A 20,001-nucleotide genomic window follows, 5' to 3' on the forward strand; every position below is an offset into this window, starting at 1 on the left:
TCATGAAGTCTCACAAGGTAAAACAGGGAATAGCAGCAAGTCAGAGTGGTAGCAAAAGACCCAAAGTAGTATATCAGGGGCATGGCAGCATGACAGAGTGGCAGCAAGACCTCCAAAGAATAAAGTGTAGGGAATCCCAAACAACTCAAAAGCATCAAAACCCCTAAAGTGTACAGTGCAGGGAATGACAAACAACACAAAAGCATCCAACCTTACGGGCTTAAAGTGTGGGGAATTAAAAATGGCACAAAGTCATCAAAATCTCAAGGAGTACAGTGCAGGGAGTTGAAAACAGCATAACGGAGTCAAAACCTCTAAGGAATAGAGTACAGGGAATAGCAAATAGCCCAGAGGTGTCAAAACTTCCAAGACATAGTGTGCAGGGAATTGCAAACAGCAAGGAGATGTTAAAACCTCCATGGTGTATACTGAAGAGAATTGCAAAAAGGTTCAACAACCATCATAACGTACAGTGTGTGGAATTGCAAACAGCATAAGGCCATCAAAACACCTTTCAAATACAGTAGGGAGAACTGCAAATAGCATAGATGTGTCTATACCCCCAAAGCATATATTGTGGTGAATTGCAAACAGCACAGGTATATATATACCCCTAAGGTGTACTGTATAAGGAATCACAAGCAGCACAGATGTGCTAAACTCCCAAGGCATGGAGTGTGGTCCATCAAAAGCAGAACAGAGGTGTCTAAATCCACAATGCATGGAGTGTGATTCAGCACAAAAAGCATAGAAGTGTCTAAACAACCAAAGTATGGAATGTGGTACATCACAAACAGCACAAATGTGTCTAAGCCACAAAGGTGTACAGTGTAAGATATCATAAATAGCACAAATGTTTCTATACCCCCAAGGCATCCAGTATGGTGAATCAGAAACAGCACAAAGGATTATATACCCCAATGGCAAACAAAGTGGGGAATCATAAACATCACAAAAATGTCTCTACTTCCAAGGCATACAGTGCAGGGAATTGCAAACAGCACAGACCTTTCTATATCCCTAATATGTGGAGTGTGGTCCATCACAATCAGCATAAGGTTATCTAAACCATCAAGTTATAAGTATGATCCATCACAAACAACACAGAGGTGTCTAGACCACCAGGGCATGGAGTGCTATGAAGTGCAAACAGAACAAGTAGTGAATTGCTAACAGCACAAAGGTTTCTAAATCACCAAGATGCATAGTTTGGGGAATCACAAACAACACAAAGGTATCTAAACCACAAAGGCATGGAGTGCTTGCTAACAACATGAAAGTGTCTAACCGCTAAGTTGTGGAGTGTGGTAAATCACAAAATGCATAAAGATGTCAAAACCACCACTGTAATACAGTGCAAAGAATTGCAAGCAGTACAAAGGCTAGATAGGCCTGGACAGCAATACAAAAACATAAAAGAGGTGGAGTAGGAGAAGTGGGAGGAATAATTTGTATTTATTTTCTCTTTTGACATTTTTCTGGGGACAAAACACCCCAGTATAACCAACAAACAAACTGAGTAGGAGAACTAAGCTAGGATTATAGAGGGCTAAAACAAAATGAAGAACCATAAAAGAGGTGGGGTGGGAAGAGAAACTTGTATTAAAAAAAAATTTCACATTTTTTTTTGGGGGGGGGGGGGACGACGACACACAAAACACTCAAGTTTAACCAAAAAACAAATAAAATGAGAGAACTAGAGTAGAATTCAAAGAGCAAATAACACAGGAACACCAGAAAGCCATGCTGGAACATAATAGGCAATACAAGTATGTTTATTAACAGCATAACCTCAAAGATCGTACATCAGGGACAAGTCTGTAGGTAGAGTGGTAGCAGGAAAACTCCTAAGGTAGTATATCTGGGAAATGGCAGGTAAGCATAGAACCGGCAAGACCCCAAAAGTAATATGTGAGGGATAAGGCAGGTAGGCAGAGAGGTAGTAGCAAGATCTCTAAGGTGGTACAACTGGACATCATAGGAAGAACTGTGGCAGCAAGACCCTTAAAGTGTTAGATCTGGGGCATAGCAGGAAGGCAGGTGGAAGCTAGATACCTAAGATATTATATCAGGGATATGGCAGGTAGGCAGATTGGCAGCAAGGCCTTCAAAGTGCTTTCAGACATATTACAAATTACATGGAAATTCTGGAAACCCAATCAAAGGCAGATTAATTTTCAAAAAGCAGCAAATAGGAAAAAGTGAGGATATTACATAAAATGGAAAAAGGAATAAGAGGAAAGGACATTGGTACAGAAATTTAAACTCACTGGACGATGATGTTCCAGAGATTACTGCAATATTAATCATAGGTCAAACACCTCTTCCCCTTTCCTACCTCTTATTTTATTTTTTTTTTATATTTTATTGATTTATTTTATTTAATACTTTTATCTAAAAGCTTGATCTTTCAAAATCTATTAGATCAAATAAAAATAGAAGCCATATCACACATTGAGCTTTGAATCATTTTAATTAGTCATGAATAACACTTACTTTTTATGCTGCCGCTGAGCCACAGAATTTGAGCTCAAATCTGAAACCACTAATGCTGCTAGCATTTTGCTGTGTACAGCTGCTTCAAGGTATATGCCTTGAGTGATGAGGGCTCACGATGACTCCTAACATTGAGAAGACATGTTCACTGGGCATGCTAGTTGGTGGGCAGGAAAGATAACACTGAGCCATCTTGGATAGGTTTGGCTAGACTGCAAACGTTTGAACCAAATATACCAGCACAGCTGGTTCCTTGTCTCTGATGGAATTGGCAAGATAGTATTTCACAGATATTTCTGCTGTGGTCTCCTTTGATGTGGTGGTCTGACAGTCTCTCTTGCCAGCTGCTCTAGCTATGGCCTGAATCAGCAGAGATAGTTCCTTGTGGGCAAAATTGTTTTACATATTGAAGTAGAGAAGGAACTGATAGCTGACAAAGTGCTAGGCCTGCCTATACTACTCTATAAGGTTGCCACTCTTTCTTATGCTACATCCTGACTATACCTCTGCCTCTGATGGGCCTCTTTACATATGCCAGCTAATAGCATCTCCTTCAAGAATGTGAGATGCTGTGACTGGCGATCAAGATTCCCTTTCTTGCCTGGATCATAAATATAGCAAGCATATATGCACACTTTTCTGTGAGAGGTTTCAGTTTCCCTTGCATCTTCTGCTGCAAGGAGTCCAGAAAATGTAATATAGAAGTCCTCTAACTTTTCCTTCAGAATATTTACTATAGGGATGACCCCATCCAGGGTGGTGCTTCTGGAACTCAGATCCTCCAAGGCTTCCTTGAAGAGCTTCATCATTATCCAAGCATAATGCCCCAGGGGGCAATGCACACCTATCTCTGTTTCCAGAGATAGATCATGAAGAGATGTCTTGTGCTCCATTAACTTCTGGAGCATCATATTGGTGGAATTCCAGTGGGTAACAGCATCTTAAATCAAATGCTTGGATGCATCCAAAATTCTTCCTGCTTCTCATGGAGTAGCTGCCCTGCCTTCATGCTTCAATGGAAATGCCCTATTTTTCTTTACCTCTATATCAGGTTCTTCAGGAATAGTTTACCATGGTCCTTGGGCCCCAGCCCCAAGGCATCCCTCTTTGGTAAGTGCAGCCAGTATAAAAAGGAATGGATACCCTGAAAGACACCAACTTCTACTGCCTTTAACATATTTGCACTATTGTCACAAAGGAATCTGCCTGAATGTGTCTGCCTCTCTGGTCTAGCTGCCTACCCTCCAGCATCTTTCCTATGGCTGATAGAATATTGCATGCGGTATGGAGCCTATGAATCAACTGGGTGTACACTATAGTCTACCTAAACCCTGATGCTCCTTCCCTGCTAGAGCTGCCGTCATCCCTTGCCTTAGCCAGGTCCCAGCAGTGTGCCAACAAGGAAATGTAAGCATCCATAGCATTTGTGCTGGTCCATATGTCACTCCTGAAATGCATGCTTCTCCCCTCGGCCTTAGCCAATTGTGCCTGCATGTGACTACACCTTTGATTATACAGGGCATGAATGACCTTCCTACTAAATGTAGTCCTGCAGGGCACTTTGTAATTGAGAGCTAACACATGCAGCAGACACTCAAAGCCCAGGTTCTCCACTGCCTGCAGGGCCTGGTCATCAAGGGCAATCATTCCCCCGATGCTACTCATTACTACTTTAGATGCGGCTGCCTCTTCACCCAGGACAATGCTATGGAAAACTACTCCACGTCCTCCTTGGTGGGTGCCCCTTTGGATGCTTGGCTGAGGATTGCTGGCCTACCATCTAACTGATGGAAAGTGCCGTGGGATCAGTTTGGGGAAAGGATTTCCTATTTTCTGTATTTATTTATTTAAAAATGTTTATATTCTGCCTATAGCATTCTCTTAATCCCAATAACCAAGCTTTGAACTCCATGACCGCCGACTTCAGTCTCGAAAAAATCAGTACCAGCAATTATGTTCACTTTTCCTCAAAATATATTGTATTTAAATTATACTCTCCTTGTTCATTTTAAGTTATTATTATTATTTATTTTTCCAAGTTCAATTTATCTTGTTCATTGTAAGACATTATTCTATATACTGTCAATTCAATTGTTGTAATGAAAAACCGAAATGATTAGTAACTCTGTTACCAGAACTTCGGTATATAAAACTGTTAAATAAATAAATAAATAAATAAATATAGCAATAGATATGCTAGGTGAATTACAGCAACATATAAGAACATAAGAAATTGCCATGCTGGGTCAGACCAAGGGTCCATCAAGCCCAGCATCCTGTTTCCAACAGAGGCCAAACCAGGCCACAAGACCTGGCAAATACCCAAACACTAAGAAGATCCCATGCTACTAATGCAATTAATAGCAGTGGCTATTCCCTAAGTAAAATTGATTAATAGCCATTAATGAACTTCTCCTCCAAGAACTTATTCAAACCTTTTTTGAACCCAGCTACACTAACTGCATTAACCACATCCTCTGACAACAAATTCCAGAGCTTTATTGTGCGTTGAGTGAAAAAGAATTTTCTCTGATTAGTCCTAAATGTGCTTACTTGCTAACTTCATGGAATACCCACTAGTCCTTCTATTATTTGAAAGTGAAAATAACCGAGTCACATCTACTCATTCAAGACCTCTCATGATCTTAAAGACCTCTATCATATTCCCTCTCAGCCGTCTCTTCTCCAAGCTGAACAGCCCTAACCTCTTCAGCCTTTCCTCATAGGGAAGCTGTTCCATCCCCTCTATCATTCTGGTTGCCCTTCTCTGTACCTTCTCCATCACAACTATATCTTGTTTTAGATGCAGCGACCAGAATTGTACACAGTATTCAAGGTGTGGTCTCACCATGGAGTGATATAGAGGCATTATGACATTTTCCGTTCTATTAACCATTCCCTTCCTAATAATTCCTAACATTCTATTTGCTTTTTTGACTGCTGCAGCACACTGAGCTGATGATTTTAAAGTATTATCCACTATGATGCCTAGATCTTTTTCCTGGGTGGTAGCTCCTAATATGGAACCTAACATCGTATAACTACAGCAACGGTTATTTTTCCCTATATGCAACACCTTGCACTTTTCCACATTAAATTTCATCTACCATTTGCATGCCCAATCTTCAAGTCTTGCAAGGTCCTCCTGCTATGTGTCACAGTCTGCTTGTGATTTAACTACTCTGAATAATTTTGTATCATCCGCAAATTTGATAACATCACTCGTCGTATTCCTTTCCAGATCATTTATATATATTAGGGGTGTGAATCGTGTGATCGATTGTCTTAACGATCGATTTTGGCTGGGGGGGAGGGAAATCTGATTGTCGTGTTTTTATTTTTTTAAAAATCATTAAAAATCGTAAATCGGGGGAGGGCGGGAAAACCGGTACACCAAAAAAACCCTAAAACCCACCCCGATCCTTTAAAACAAATCCCCCACCCTCCCAAACCCCCCCAAAATGTTTTAAATTACCTGGGGTCCAGTGGGGTTGTCCCGGCGCGATCTCCCTCTCTCTGGCCATGACTGTGTTAAGAGAAATGGCGCCGGTGGCCCTTTGTCCTTATCATGTGACAGGGCAAAGATAGCGCTGGCGCCATTTTGGTTCCTGGCTCCAAACGTCACGCGTGCAGGAGATCGCCCCCGGACCCCCGCTGGACCCCCAGGGACTTTTGGCCAGCTTGGGGGGGCTTCCTGACCCCCACAAGACTTGCCAAAAGTCCAGCGGGGGTCCGGGAGCGACCTTCTGCACGCGGGCCGTATTGCCAATCTTCAAAATGGCGCCGGCGCTACCTTTGCCCTCACTATGTCATACGGGCGACCGTCACCCATATGACATAGTGAGGGCGACGGTCATACGGGCCGATGGCCCTTTGCCCTCACTATGTCACTGAGACCGACCAATAGCAGCGGTCGGTCCCAGTGACATAGTGAGGGCAAAGGGCCATCGGCGCCATTTTGTTTACTGGCAGCCGATGGCCCACGCCCAGGAGATCGTTCCCGGACCCCCGCTGGACCACCAGGGACGTTTGGCAGGTCTTGGGGGGGTCAGGAGGGTGGGGGGTTGTAGTAAATTAAGTCGGCAGGTCTTGGGGGGGGTCAGGAGGGTGGGGGGTTGTAGTAAATTAAGTCGGCGGGTCTTGGGGGAGTCAGGAGGGTGGGGGGGTTTGTTAGATTTTTTTTTTTTTTAATATTCGCTCCATAAGACGCACATACATTTCCCCCCCCCACTTTTGGGGGTAAAAAAGTATGTCTTATGGAGCGAAAAATACGGTAGGTTATCTGAGTCATAGGGAACTACGTGTTTCAGTCAAGTAGAAGGCATTTTTGAATAGCCAAGTTTTTAAGTCACTTTTGAATTTCTTTTTATCTGTTAATGTTCAAAGTTCTTCAGGCATGGAATGCCATAGTTTTGGGGCAGTAAATGAGATCACTCTATCTCTAGTTAGTGTTAGATACATAAATACATTCAATAATAAAAAAAACTAAAATAACACAAAAAATAAACATTAATATTTTCTGATATAAACACATTTAAATGGTACTCTCACCTGAACATTATGTAACAAATTTAAAAGCCTGCCCAAATTATCTTTAATGTGCTTAATATCACTACTGGCACATTGGGCCTTGGGTAGAACATTCCACATTCTTGGTCCAGCCTCTGAGACGGACCTACTCTATGTCTCTTGCAATCATGCTGCTTGAATAGAAGGACTTACTAATAAGTTCTTATCATTTGATCACAGATTTTGAGTGGAAATACATTGATGCAACAGTTCAGTCAAATACGAAGATCCATCTGATCTCAGTGCCTTAAATATAAGAACTACAATTTTAAACTCCAGCTGAAAATTTACTGGCAACTAGTGGCGTCCTCACAGCCAAGGAGTAATGTGTTCCTGATGCTGCCCTCCAAATATCAGGTTACCTGCCAAATTTTGCAGAACCTCAACTGCTCTCATTAAAGCAACAGGTAGTCTTATAAATAGGGAGTTACAGTAGTCTACTACAGACAACACAAAAGCCGGGACTATGGTCCAGAAATCATCCTTCTCAAGTGTGTATTTTAGGTGTCCTACAGTCTCAATTTAAAATAACCAGCCTTCAGAATATTCTGTATATGATTCATGAACATAAGTCAAATATCAAACATAACTCCCAAGTTGCATACTGAATTTTTAAATGAAATAATAGTATCTAGTACTATGAGGTAGGGATGTGCAGAGCAAAAGTTTAAGTTCATATGTCCATATGTCCAAAGGGGGTCCCATTTGCGGTCAATATGGACATAAACAGAATTCAATGAGTTGAGTATATGTCCATATGTGCAAATAAAAATTTAAACCCCTCACCCTCCTTAATCCCCCCCCCCCAAGACTTACCACAACTCCCTGGTGGTCCAGCGGGGTCAGGACGCCATTTCTGAAAGCCTTTCCGAGGAGCACGTGACGTCGGCACCACGTCGCAGTGACGCGGCGTCACGTGATTCCCCGCGAGTTCCCTCCGGCACCCTCGTTCGGCCCAAAAGGAACTTTTGGCCAGCTTGGGGGGGCCTCCTGACACCCCGAAGCTGGCCAAAAGTTCCTTTTGGGCCGAACGAGGATCCCGGAAGCGACCCCGCAGGGAATCACGTGACGCCGCGTCACTGCGACGTGGCGCCGACGTTACGTGCTCCTCGGAAAGGCTTTCAGAAATGGCGTCCTCACTCCTCGCTGGATCACCAGGGAGTTGTGGTAAGTCTTTGGGGGGGGGGGGGATTAAGGAAGGTGAGGGGTTTAAATTTTTATTTTGGATCAACAATCGCGATTTCCAACTTATTCAACATAGCTATGTTGAATAAGTTGGAAATCCGATCGTTTATGTCTTATCACTTTTTTAAGTTAAAAAAAAAAAATAAGTAGCGTTTTACATTTATGTTCAATACGAATGCACACCCCTACTATGAGGGTACTGATATGTTTTTCTCAATATTCTGGGTCACAGGAAAGCAAATTGCTTCATTTTTTGGGCATTCAATAATAGATGGTTCTTTTTCATCCAGTCATTAATCAATTGTACACTCACTGCAATGTGACTAAGGGCTACAGTGAGATTACCCCTTATGACAAAATACAATTGTAAATCATTTGTATACAGTCTGAATATAATGACTGCGATTCCAAGACAGAACATAATGGCCTTAGATAAATGTTAAAAAGTGTTGTGGCCAATACAGAGCCTTGTGGAATACCACATAGGGTATCAAACCAAGCTGATTGCTCTCCTTGAAAGGAAACCTGCTGTTTCCTTGTATCTAGATAGGATCTAAAACAGGCAAGTACAACTCCACAATCCCAACTGATTTAAGTCCCTCCAGCAATACAGCATGGGAGACCATATCAAATGCTGAAGATATATTTAAAAACAACGCTATAACAGATTCAGCTTTATTGAGCTTCAAAAGCAAAAATATCTAGTACTGAGTAAAATAAAGTCTCGGTACAATACTTTAGTCTGAACCCACTGCTGTATGCCAGTGTTTATTAGAGGCACCACTTGCTTTCCTCATCTGAAATCCTTTCTGCAGTGAATATACTGAGCAAAATGCAGTCTTCCCTCCCTTTAAAGTGCCTCCAGATCAGAAATGCCTTTGTGATCTCTTCTTTCCTTATTTTGGGGCTGATGCTTGCACAGCACGTGAGGCTGAGGGTAGACCTTGATGAAAAATGCCATGAGCTTCATGCAAACTATACCTGTACTACCTGCGCTTCCTGTGGGCTGATCTCAACATCCTCAGTATCATCTCTCTCTCCCATCTTATCACTGAAGGCTAAGACACTACTGATAAAACTTCCTTATTTCTCTTTGGATTCTAGCTCTTTAATATCTCTGATTCAGAAAATCCCAGACAAGATTCTTCTTCTTGGTAGAAATAATGCCTTCAGTACATCAGAAGCAGGAACCATAGAGGAGCGTGCAGCTGGTTTTGGCTGTTGCACTTTTCATGCCTCTATTCATGCCCCTATCTTGCTACTGCCTGTCTTGGTTGACTCTCCCACCTTTTTCCTCTACTCCAAAACAAGAGGGATAGGAAAAGATAACAATGAAACATGCTCTCCAATCTACTGCTAAAAAAGTCTCTCTTTAATTTTGGGGCAGGGCTGCCTTTCTTAAATACTGTTACTACCCTGGATTCCCTCTGCACCAATTGTTCTATTCCCTGCCAACCCTACTATCACTCTCTCCCTTATCTTGACTTGTTGGAATTTGTTGACGTGCACTGCCTAATGTGAGTTTGGAAATTGCAATTGAATTTATTTATTGATACTGTAATTATTCCCGTACTCAGAATACCACTGGAAAGACTCTTCTCTTCAGTCTCTGATTGAGCACTGCTCACCTCAGAGACAAAAATATCACTAACACTGCCGCAACTGCAATCTCCACACTCTCTCATCTTGATCATACCCAGTGAAAAGAAAACTCAAAATCACAGCAGTGCACTGCCTCTCTTTCTGGCACAGTGAGTGAGACCACTGCAGCACAGAGAAAATCAGAAACAACCCATTATCAGTGCCAAATCCAAAAGTTCCCTAGCTTTTTTAAAACTCTGAGAAAGCTTCTCAGAACAGGTTTTTCCCTAACAACTACTAAAGAGATCCAGAGATTCTTGTGCATGATCAGTCCTTTCAGTAGGCGGATATCAGCATGACTTGATCCAGATAGACGCTATAGGCTAGTTAGAAATATGCTTCACTTCAATGTGTCTTCTTTGTGGTTTCATTGCCAAATTCTCCTGCCTTAGATCTTACAAGTCATCTCTCCATTCATTTTGGAGGACCATGAATGAAATAAATATAGACTTGTTTCTCATGTTTTACCTATTCACTTCAAATGAATGCAGATCCCTACACACTAGTACAAAGGCCAAGATATTGAGGTTATGATTTAGCTTGCCCTTGGTATAATGTACTGAATAATCCATTAAAGGGTTTATTAACTAAGCATCCTTGCACAAAACTATTTAGAAAGACCAATGGAAACCAAAGGTTTTACCAAAAGAGCCAATTGAGTAGTAGACTTTAAACCAATGTGCTCCAATCGATAACTTCATTCAACCTCCAATTGAAAAATCCATTGTTGTTTCTTGAAATTAAGTAATGTTGATAAATCCCTGACACAACTTGATGCAGGTATGGTCTCAATTACTGACTATATTAGATCATCAAAGGTGTGCTGAAAGGTCAAACTGTGTTTTATAATCAAAGCATTCTTGTTTTTGGTATTTATTATACAACAGTGTTCACAAATCCTAATTTTAATTGCTTGTGATATTCTCCTCATGTATAGTACAGCACAGGTACACTGAATGAAATAAATAACATTCAACATATTGCAATCTGAAAATTATGTTATTTTGAATGAAATGTAGGTTTTTGGGTGTTTCAGATAAAAAGATCCAAAAATTTTATGAGCCCCATGATTATTTATTTATTTATTTATTTATTTATTTATTTATTTAACAACTTTTAATATACCGACGTTCGTGAGGCACATCACGCCGGTTTACAAGTAACTCAGTTAAAGGAGGAAATTACAATGAAACAGGGGGCCGGGGGATGGGAGCAGGCCAGAAAGGGGGGGGGGGGGGTAAGGGAGACAGGAAGGAGAGAGGGAAAGATAGGTAGCATGAGTGAGAGTATAAAAAACAACCGTTAACATAAGAAAATAAAAGGAACTTATTTACAGAAAAAGGAATATTTACATTAGTAACAATTAGCATAGGATTGATTATATCGGACTAAATTGAACAATTTTGTAAAATTATAGGAAGATAAAAGGGGAAGGGCGGGCAAGGAGAGGCGAAAGGGAAAGCCTTGGGAGGGGGGGAAAAGAAGGCCTAAGGAGGGGGAAAAAAGGGAAAAAAGGGAAAGCCTTAGGAAGGGGGGGGGGGGGGAAAGGGGGGGGGGGGGTGGGGGGGATGGAGGCTGGGAATCTGAGTGGGGGGGGGGGGGGGGGATTATGTGGGAATGTATAGGTTTGGTTGGTTTATAGATGGTTTATAGATGGTCCTAGCGTTCCTTAAAGAAAATATTTATGGAACAGCTGTTAAGAGAACATATATAGCTCCATGGTATGAGGGTCTCATTTTAGAGGTGTTATTTTTTTATTTTTTATTTTTTATATTTTGATTTCAGTTTTTCAGATGTGGTCCTTTCTGGCCTTTTGTTACAGGATTGATTTATGAACTGTTTTTATTGTATGATACTGATTTGTGTATGTTTTAATTATTCTTGTCCGCAGTTATGGGAGGGTATAGTTTACAAATTGTTGAAAATAAATAAATAAATAAATAAATAAATAAATAAAATATAACCAGTTAGGTTTAACATTATCCAGGTACATGTACATAAGTAACTTAAATTGAAACTGGTTATATTCAATAAATAGCCAGTTAAGAAAAAATAACAATAAAAACAAAACAATAGGCACAATTCCAACCCCAGCCCCAAATTCAGTAAAAATAATGTTGGGAATATCACTTTATGGCAACTTCAAGCCATAGTAGTCCAAGGAACCTTCCTGCCCTTCTGTGAATATTGAAAATGGCATGTGAGCTCCAGGCCCCCTCCTAATCCCATCCATAATCCAACCCCCTCCCCCCCCCCCCAGGCTGCCAGGAACATGGTAGATTCATATGACTCCTAGCAATATCCAGTGTTGCTTTGCCAGCAATTCTAGAAGTGTACTCTATTAGGGATGTGCATTCATTTTCAATGAATGTGAAATCTGTGATGAATAGGCCCCTGTTCATTTGATTTGTGGTTCTGCGAAACGCATGGTGATCCCCCACGAATGAAACGTATCATATATTAGTTTCATTCTTTTGGTTCACAGTGCTTTCTTAGCAGCCTTTTGAAATAGGAGAAGGCCATGTGGGAGTATCCATAGCAACAACCAGCCCTTTCCTGTGAGTCATAAGTGACTTCACAGCCCTGTCATAGAGTGGGTCAGAAAGGTTGCCAAGGAGACCAGAATGCCAACGTATCAGAGCAAAGCATTTTTCTAATTCAGCCAATCGCTGCTCTCAGTGCTCTATGATGCTGTTCCTGTTGTATTACTACCTTAAGCAAGGATAGCACAAGCCACACCACTTTTTTCTTGGCTTCTGACTGAGAAGGTCATTGCTTTGAGCTCTCTCCCTCCGAGTGTCTCAAATCTATATTCAATTGCTATTGCTTGCTACTTTGATAGTTTGCTACAATTAATTTTACATTGCTGAAAAAGATATTTGATCTTTTCTGCTACTGTGCCAGCCAGGCTTTTTTTTACTGCACTTTTTTTTTTAAATTGAACTCAGACTGTCTCTATGTCTCTCCCACTGAGACAAGCTGCCAGCAGTGGCATTTTTCTGCTGATATTACCCCCTGGGGTAGGTTGTAGGCAGGGTTGGGGTGGTGTGGGTGGGAGATAGTGTGAGAGTTGCAGTGGCTGTCTGGGAGTTGGTATTTTCAAAGAACAAGCAGCATCACAGTAGGAATTGGGCTTGCTCAGTCTTCCAGCCTTTTCTCTGGAGTTTCATTTTTTGTGCATACAGAGCAGTCTTAGTTGAAGTGTACAGCAAGGCACTGCACTGTGTATCTGTAAAGTTTTCCACACTCACATATATTGGTACAGCGGTGTTCTTTTAATCCAAATCCCCAGTAGGCCTCTGAAGTTTTAAATTTTTTTTGGTCCACATACAGCAGTCTCAGTTGTAGTGTACAGCAAGGCACTGCACTGTGCGTCTGTGTAGTTTTCCACACTTGCATATATTGGTACAGAGGTGTTCAGTCACCAATAAAGAAATAATTCTTTTAATTGAAATCCCTAGTAGGCAGTGACATTAAATCCATGATGTCAGGGAAAGGTAGACATGGTCGAGTGATTGGGACTGGCAGAGGAGGCACTTCAAAAGGCAGTGCCAGTCCCCCATTAAAGTTAAAAAGGGAGCTGTTCCAATCTAAAATCTCTGGAGGGGCAGGCAGTTCCATCCAGAAAAAACTTAAATTTAAACATGATGCACTGCCACCACCTGTTTCTGATCCTGTTGTTTTGGAGGTGAGGAAAGGGGAGGCTGAGCCATGCAAGACAAAAGAGTGACACCCAAAAGAAGCAGTGTGACAGCAGACTCGAGTTAGCGCTGATGATGCAGCGCAGGCACTGTTTGAATCTGATTCTGATGAAGAATCATCTTGTATGGAATTCCCTTCATCAGAAATGGAATACTTCATAGTTGAAGAAGGTTTAGGAGGATTCGTTAGTTCCGTCTTACCCTCCAGTGGTGGAGGGGAGACATGAATCTGATGATGATGAGGAGGAAGAGTAGTCAGCACAGCATATAGTGCGATTGATGCCCCTGGCATTGCTTCTCAGGGTGCACCCACTACTTCAACTCCAGTGCCAGCATCCACCCCGAAGGCTATAGAGAAGGGATCATGAAAGAAATCTGTGATCTGGAGCCACTTTAGTGAGGGAGGACCTGTGTTTTGCTCAGTGTAATTACTGTGCCAGGGATATTAGCAGAGGCAGGCAAATGGGACATCTAACTAATTCTAACATGATGAATCATATGCAGAAGCAACACCCAACAGTACTGACATCTGGGGATGGTGGCAGTACCAGTCAGGGGACCCCTTTTTCCAGGCAGTGTAAAGTGGTTGAAAAGCAGCAGAGTCATCCCACGCCCTCAGCCCCTTCTAGCAGTCAAGTGGCAGGCCAGCAGCCCCTTGCCATGTGTCAGAAGCGACAACCCACCATTGAGGAAATGGGGTGGTGTTTGGTAACGCTATCCCGAGGAAGGAGGCAGGCAGCCTCAAAGGTTGTAACCAGGAGCATTGGGGAAATGATTGCCTTTTATGACCAGCCCTTGCAGGTAGTGGAGATGTGGGTTTCAAGCATTTGCTGCAGGTCTTAGTTCCAAATTACAAAGTCCCCTCCAGAACCACATTTAGCAAAAAGGTCATCCCCAGCCTGTACAACCAGTGTTGCAGTCGTATCCAAGCGCTGCTAGCTAAGGCAGAGGGAAGTGTGCATTTCACTTGCACTATCTAAACCACCATGAATGCTACACACTCTTACCTCTCCCTGACAGCACTCTGGTGGAACCTGGCTGAGGCAGGGGCAGGCAACAGCTCTATTAGTGAACAAATATCAGTGTGGAGGTGGGCTTTATTGCACACCCACCTAATGGATGAGGCCCATGCCTCTGCCAATATTCTAGCATGCATCAGACAAATGCTGGCAGGCTGGCAGCTACACCAGAGACAGGAATCTTCAGGCAGGGTTCTTTATCACAGACAATGGTGCAAACATGGTAAAGGCAATATCCAACGGGGGCTTCAGAACATCCAATGTTTTATAAACACTCTGCACCTGGTTGTGAAGTCAGCTCTGGGGTTGGAGTCCAAGCACCAAGAGAATGAATACCTGCAGGACTTAATACAGAAGTGCAGGAATATAAAAGTGCACTTCCACAGAAGTGTAAAGGTGGGGCAGGTTCTCTGTGAAAAGCAGACTGATTTGAGGATGCCTCACAAGGGTCTCATTCAAGACATTGGCACCCGGTGGAATTCCACCTATATGATGCTGCAGAGGTTAGTGGAGCAGCAGACACCCCTTCATGAACTTTCTATGGAAATGGACATAGATGTGCAGAGTCCCCTAGGGCATCATGATTGGTTAGTCATGAGTCAGCTGGTAAAACTCCTGCAGCCCTTCAAGGAAGCCATGGAGAAGCTGAGTTCCAGAAGTGCCACATTGGCTGCATCAACCCCATAGTGCATTTTCTGGAGGAACATTTTAGGGCTTTATACAGGAAGAGGGAATGACAGCAGAGGTGCTGCATTGTCTGGACTTTTTCCAGAAGCAGGTTCAAGAGTTGCGATGGAGAAGGTACAGAGAAGGGCAACCAAAATGATAAAGGGGATGGAACAGCTCTCCTATGAGGAAAGGCTGAAGAGGTTAGGGCTGTTCAGCTTGGAGAAGAGACTGCTGAGGGGGGATATGATAGAGGTCTTTAAGATCATGAGAGGTCTTGAACGAGTAGATGTGACTCGGTTATTTACACTTTCGAATAATAGAAGGACTAGGGGGCATTCCATGAAGTTAGCAAGTAGCACATTTAAGACTAATCGGAGAAAATTCTTTTTCACTCAACGCACAATAAAGCTCTGGAAATTGTTGCCAGAGGATGTGGTTAGTGCAGTTAGTGTAGCTGGGTTCAAAAAAGGTTTGGATAAGTTCTTGGAGGAGAAGTCCATTAATGGCTATTAATCAATTATACTTAGGGAATAGCCACTGCTATTAATTGCATCAGTAGAATGGGTTCTTCTTAGTGTTTGGATAATTGCCAGGTTCTTGTTGCCTGGTTTTGGCCTCTGTTGGAAACAGGATGCTGGGCTTGATGGACCCTTGGTCTGACCCAGCATGGCAATTTCTTATGTTCTTATGTTCTTACACATCATCCATAGCAGAAATAAAGTTACATAGAAGGGGACCTTGGTATGCTCCAGGCGGTGTAAGTGTTTACGCTCACATTTCTTGACCAGGCCCTGAAACGCTCATGTCCTACCCCTTTTTGGAAACTTTTGAGATGTGCACGATGCAGGATTTCCATAAATATCTGGGCACTTTTTAAAATATGGTTGATGCATGCGATCCCAACTTATTTGCACATCCACCAATTGATGAGTGCACCAGGCTTTTAAAAATCACCTTAAAGTTAGGAGGTTGATATTCAGCACCACTTAACTAGTTATGTTCCAACTTGCCAGCTGAGAGACACTGTAGGAATATCTGGCTGTGCTGAGCAGCCACTGCTTAACTTCTGGAAGCTGGATAAGTGAGGGAATGGAGTGTTCTGGAGCAAAACTACTTACCTGGGTAACTAAGCTTGATAACTTCTGATTTTCAACCTCATCCAGCTTAGTTAGCCAGAGAAGTCTAGGACAGGTATCTCTGGACCTTATCTCAGTCCCATGGCTGGGGCAACGTGAGGTCGGTGCCATTTTCGAAGACGGTGCTAACCAGGCCAGGTGCGAAGGTGCACCCGGCCCCAGTGCAGGGATCCATTGGAAGAATCAAGAGTGGATGGGAACAGAGTTGGAGGCCTATAGCCTTTTCTTAAAATTTTCTGGCTTCTGGGGAACAGGGAGTGGCTATGGGCAGGTGGGGCCAAGAATCTTCCTTTTACTTGTGGGAGGTGGGTGTCTGGAGCCATTGCTACACGGGTAAGGTAATTTTTTTTTTTACATTTTGAGGGCAGTCAGGCTACCTTGACTGGCGGCCCTGGGATGACATGGGGGTCAGCACTGACTCCTGCTCAAGCACTCCATTTGCCATGATTAATTTTTTTCGGGCCAGTGGCCATTTAAGGCATTGATGGTCCCATGAGTTTGGTGCTACCATCACCTTAAAGGGCTGCATGCCACACTCTTTTGTGCCATGGTGTTTGCTGAGAGCCAAAAGAACGTGCCATACACCATGATGCTTTTTGGGCGGAGGGACCCCAGAATCACAGTGACAAATCCCATGATAGAGGGCCCCCCTTCTCCAATAAAACATCATAGCTTAGTGCCTCTAGGCCTATGTTTCCCTGCCCTAACTCCACTGCTGTAGGCACCAAATTTTTATTCTCCTATGTTTAAGAGCCTAGAGAAACTGGGATCCTAAATGTAGGAACTCAGCTTTAATATATTTTCAAAAGGCCAATTTAGAGGCCTAATTCCAAAAGTTAGGATCCTAAATTCTCTGAAAATTGTCCTCAATATATCTATAAATGCATGCTACCTTTATGCAAGTATGACCAGTGGTGTCAAACTATCTGACAGATGCAAATAGAAAGAAATGTAAGAAAACATATCTATAGGATATTCAGTTTTGAACAGGAAGCAAAACCTGAATGACTTCATGCATTTTGCAAGTGAAATTAAGCCAGTCTGTAGGTACCACAGCAGCAAAGCAGGTGCCTAACCAAATATTTCAATTAAAAAAAATAAACAGAAACACAGAGCCATTACAAACTTTGTTTATGGAAATCATATTAACATATTTTTTAAAGCATAATGATTGCCAACCTGAAATGGACCCTGTGTTACTTCCACGTGGAGTTTCTTCATCCAGGCTCTGGATCTGAGACACAGTGACACAAAACAATATATAAGTTTATTGCAGGGAGGTTAAAAATATGAAAAATAAAAGCATGAAATGCTTCATCATTTCACATTCTCAATACTCTTCAGTTTTATTTCTTGTTTTACTTGTCCTCATATGCAAATAAGTAGTAAACACAAGTCCTGGTTGTCATAATCTTTGCCACAAATTGCACAATAAAGGGACAATTTTCCAGCTCTCCAGACTGAGATAAAGTTTGTAGATACGTTTTTACTTACGAGCTTTGCACCAGTTTTCCAAGAGAATGTATATACATATGCTTTGGCTTTGAAACTTGAAAGAATCCAAGGACATCTGCACCCGCTTTTTCTGCAGGTAACCTTTTTCATGGAAAACAATATGCGCAGATGTGAAAATTGGATCAGTGAGTAATTTTTATCCTCCAGCCTAAAAATCACCTTAGAAATGCCTTCTCTCAATGCAGCTGAGAACAACGTGTGTACACCTAACAGCATTGAGGTTGGGCAATTTTCTGGCAACTGAGTTAATCTCTTCTGTGTAAGTCTTTAAGGCTCTAATTGTGGATATGCTGAAAACCTGACTGGCCAGGTGTGTCCCAAAGACTGGGTTGAGTACCCCTCCCCTAGTAAATGTTCCCTCTTAGACCAAAATGAAAGAGAGAGAAAATGAAAGAGAGAGAAAATAATGTGCAAGGCACTCACACACAAAATTCATGTCAAGGCCGTTTGTGTGTGAGTGCCTTGCACATTATTTTCTCTCTCTTTCATTTTGGTCTAAGAGGGAACACTTACTAAGGGAAGGGGTACTCAACCCAGTCTTTGGGACACACCTGGCCAGTCAGGTTTTCAGCATATCCACAATGAATATACATAAAATAGATCTGCATACAAAGAAGGCAGTGCATGAAAATCTATCTTATGCATATTCATTGTGGATTTGCTGAAAACCTGACTGGCCAGGTGTGTCCCAAAGACTGGGTAGAAACCCCTGTGCTAGAGATATGAAGCCAAACATTGTTGTTTTGGTTTGTTTTTCATTTCAGAGGATTTCTTTTTTTTTTTTTTTGTTTGTTTAATGTTTTTTTTTTCAGTTTTGTTCATTTCTTGAACTGAAGAAATTATTAAATGGCCCTAAAAATCCCCAAAGCAAAAAAAAATTAAAAACTAATTTGAAATTGCTTCTGGCCCTTCCCCCCCCCCCCCCTGCCTCAATAGAAGTCCTGAGGCCCTGTTCATGCCCAGCTGGTTCATTTCATTCAGAATAAATTGAAAATGGCCTCACTCATCCCATTATTTATTGAGTAGGTAAAATGAATAAATATACATCCCTACTAGCAGTGCCCTCACTCAATGCAACAAGATTTGCTCCCACTCACAAAAGAGTCTTTTGCTTCACAGTTCTAATATGTTGGGAACAAGTTACTTAAAATGGTTTGCTCGGGGTCTGATTATTATGTCTTTCACAGCAGCCTTAAGACCTAGCTACTTGAAGAAGCATTTAGGATATGATTCCATTAGCTAGGATTAGCCATTGCCTGCAGAGTTTTTCTGTTATTTAAATGTGATAATTTAATGAAATTGTGTATTATTTGGGATCAAGCCGGGATGTGAATATTGAGGTTCACATGGTTTCTTCAAAAATTGAACTTTGGTTATTCAGATCAGTTTTAATATTCACTTATTATGATTTATTACAAATTGTTACATTGCCAGTTATATTATAAAGTATAAGAGTTAATGATGTGTTGAATTTTATTTTATGATGTGTATTTTTTTTAACTAAGTCAGTTTTTGTATTAGAGATTGCAAAATGTTTTGCTGTTCCTCACCTAGAACATTTTTCAGTAGGTGAATAATAAATCACTAAATACAAAACTAAGATGGGTAAAACAGTTTTTACCCAAGCAAATCATTTTGCAAATTGAATTAAAAATATAGAGCTGAAGATTGTACAATAGTGCCCTCATTTAAATGTCTTGCATACATCTGAAGACCAGTTTTAGACCACTTTTAAACTGCAAAATTAGCTCTCTTCAACTCTTGTAGGATACCAAAATTAAAGCTGGTCTATAACATCAAAGTAAGAAAGTTAAAATTGCAATTTGTTTTACTTTAGCTATAATTCTGTAACAGCTTGAATGTTTATCTTTAAAAGTCAAATTCATATTTTCAGCTTTTTTTCTAGAAACTGCTTTTTGTTTCATGGGTGCTTTTTATTCTATAATGTTTGGTCAAATTTTTCTACAGTATGACTGAAAGGTCCCACAGCTTCAATTTTTTCATTCAACTTCAAATGTATTGTTTTGAGGCAGAAAGAAAAGTGAATGTTCTGTTGTTGAGAGTGATTTG

General features: G+C 41.5%; 1 protein-coding gene across 2 annotated transcripts in view; it reads right to left on the bottom strand.

Moving 5' to 3' along the window:
* Positions 1-20,001, bottom strand: part of ITPRID1 (ITPR interacting domain containing 1) — a 156,621-nt gene that overhangs the window by 102,959 nt on the left and 33,661 nt on the right. For both annotated transcript variants that reach the window (XM_029589806.1, XM_029589805.1), the window contains exon 3: positions 17,596-17,650. In XM_029589806.1, coding sequence (XP_029445666.1) covers positions 17,596-17,650 — 55 coding nt within the window. The remainder of the gene's footprint in view (positions 1-17,595; positions 17,651-20,001) is intronic.

This window comes from Rhinatrema bivittatum, chromosome 2, assembly GCF_901001135.1.
Source record: "Rhinatrema bivittatum chromosome 2, aRhiBiv1.1, whole genome shotgun sequence".
Lineage (NCBI taxonomy): Eukaryota > Metazoa > Chordata > Amphibia > Gymnophiona > Rhinatrematidae > Rhinatrema > Rhinatrema bivittatum.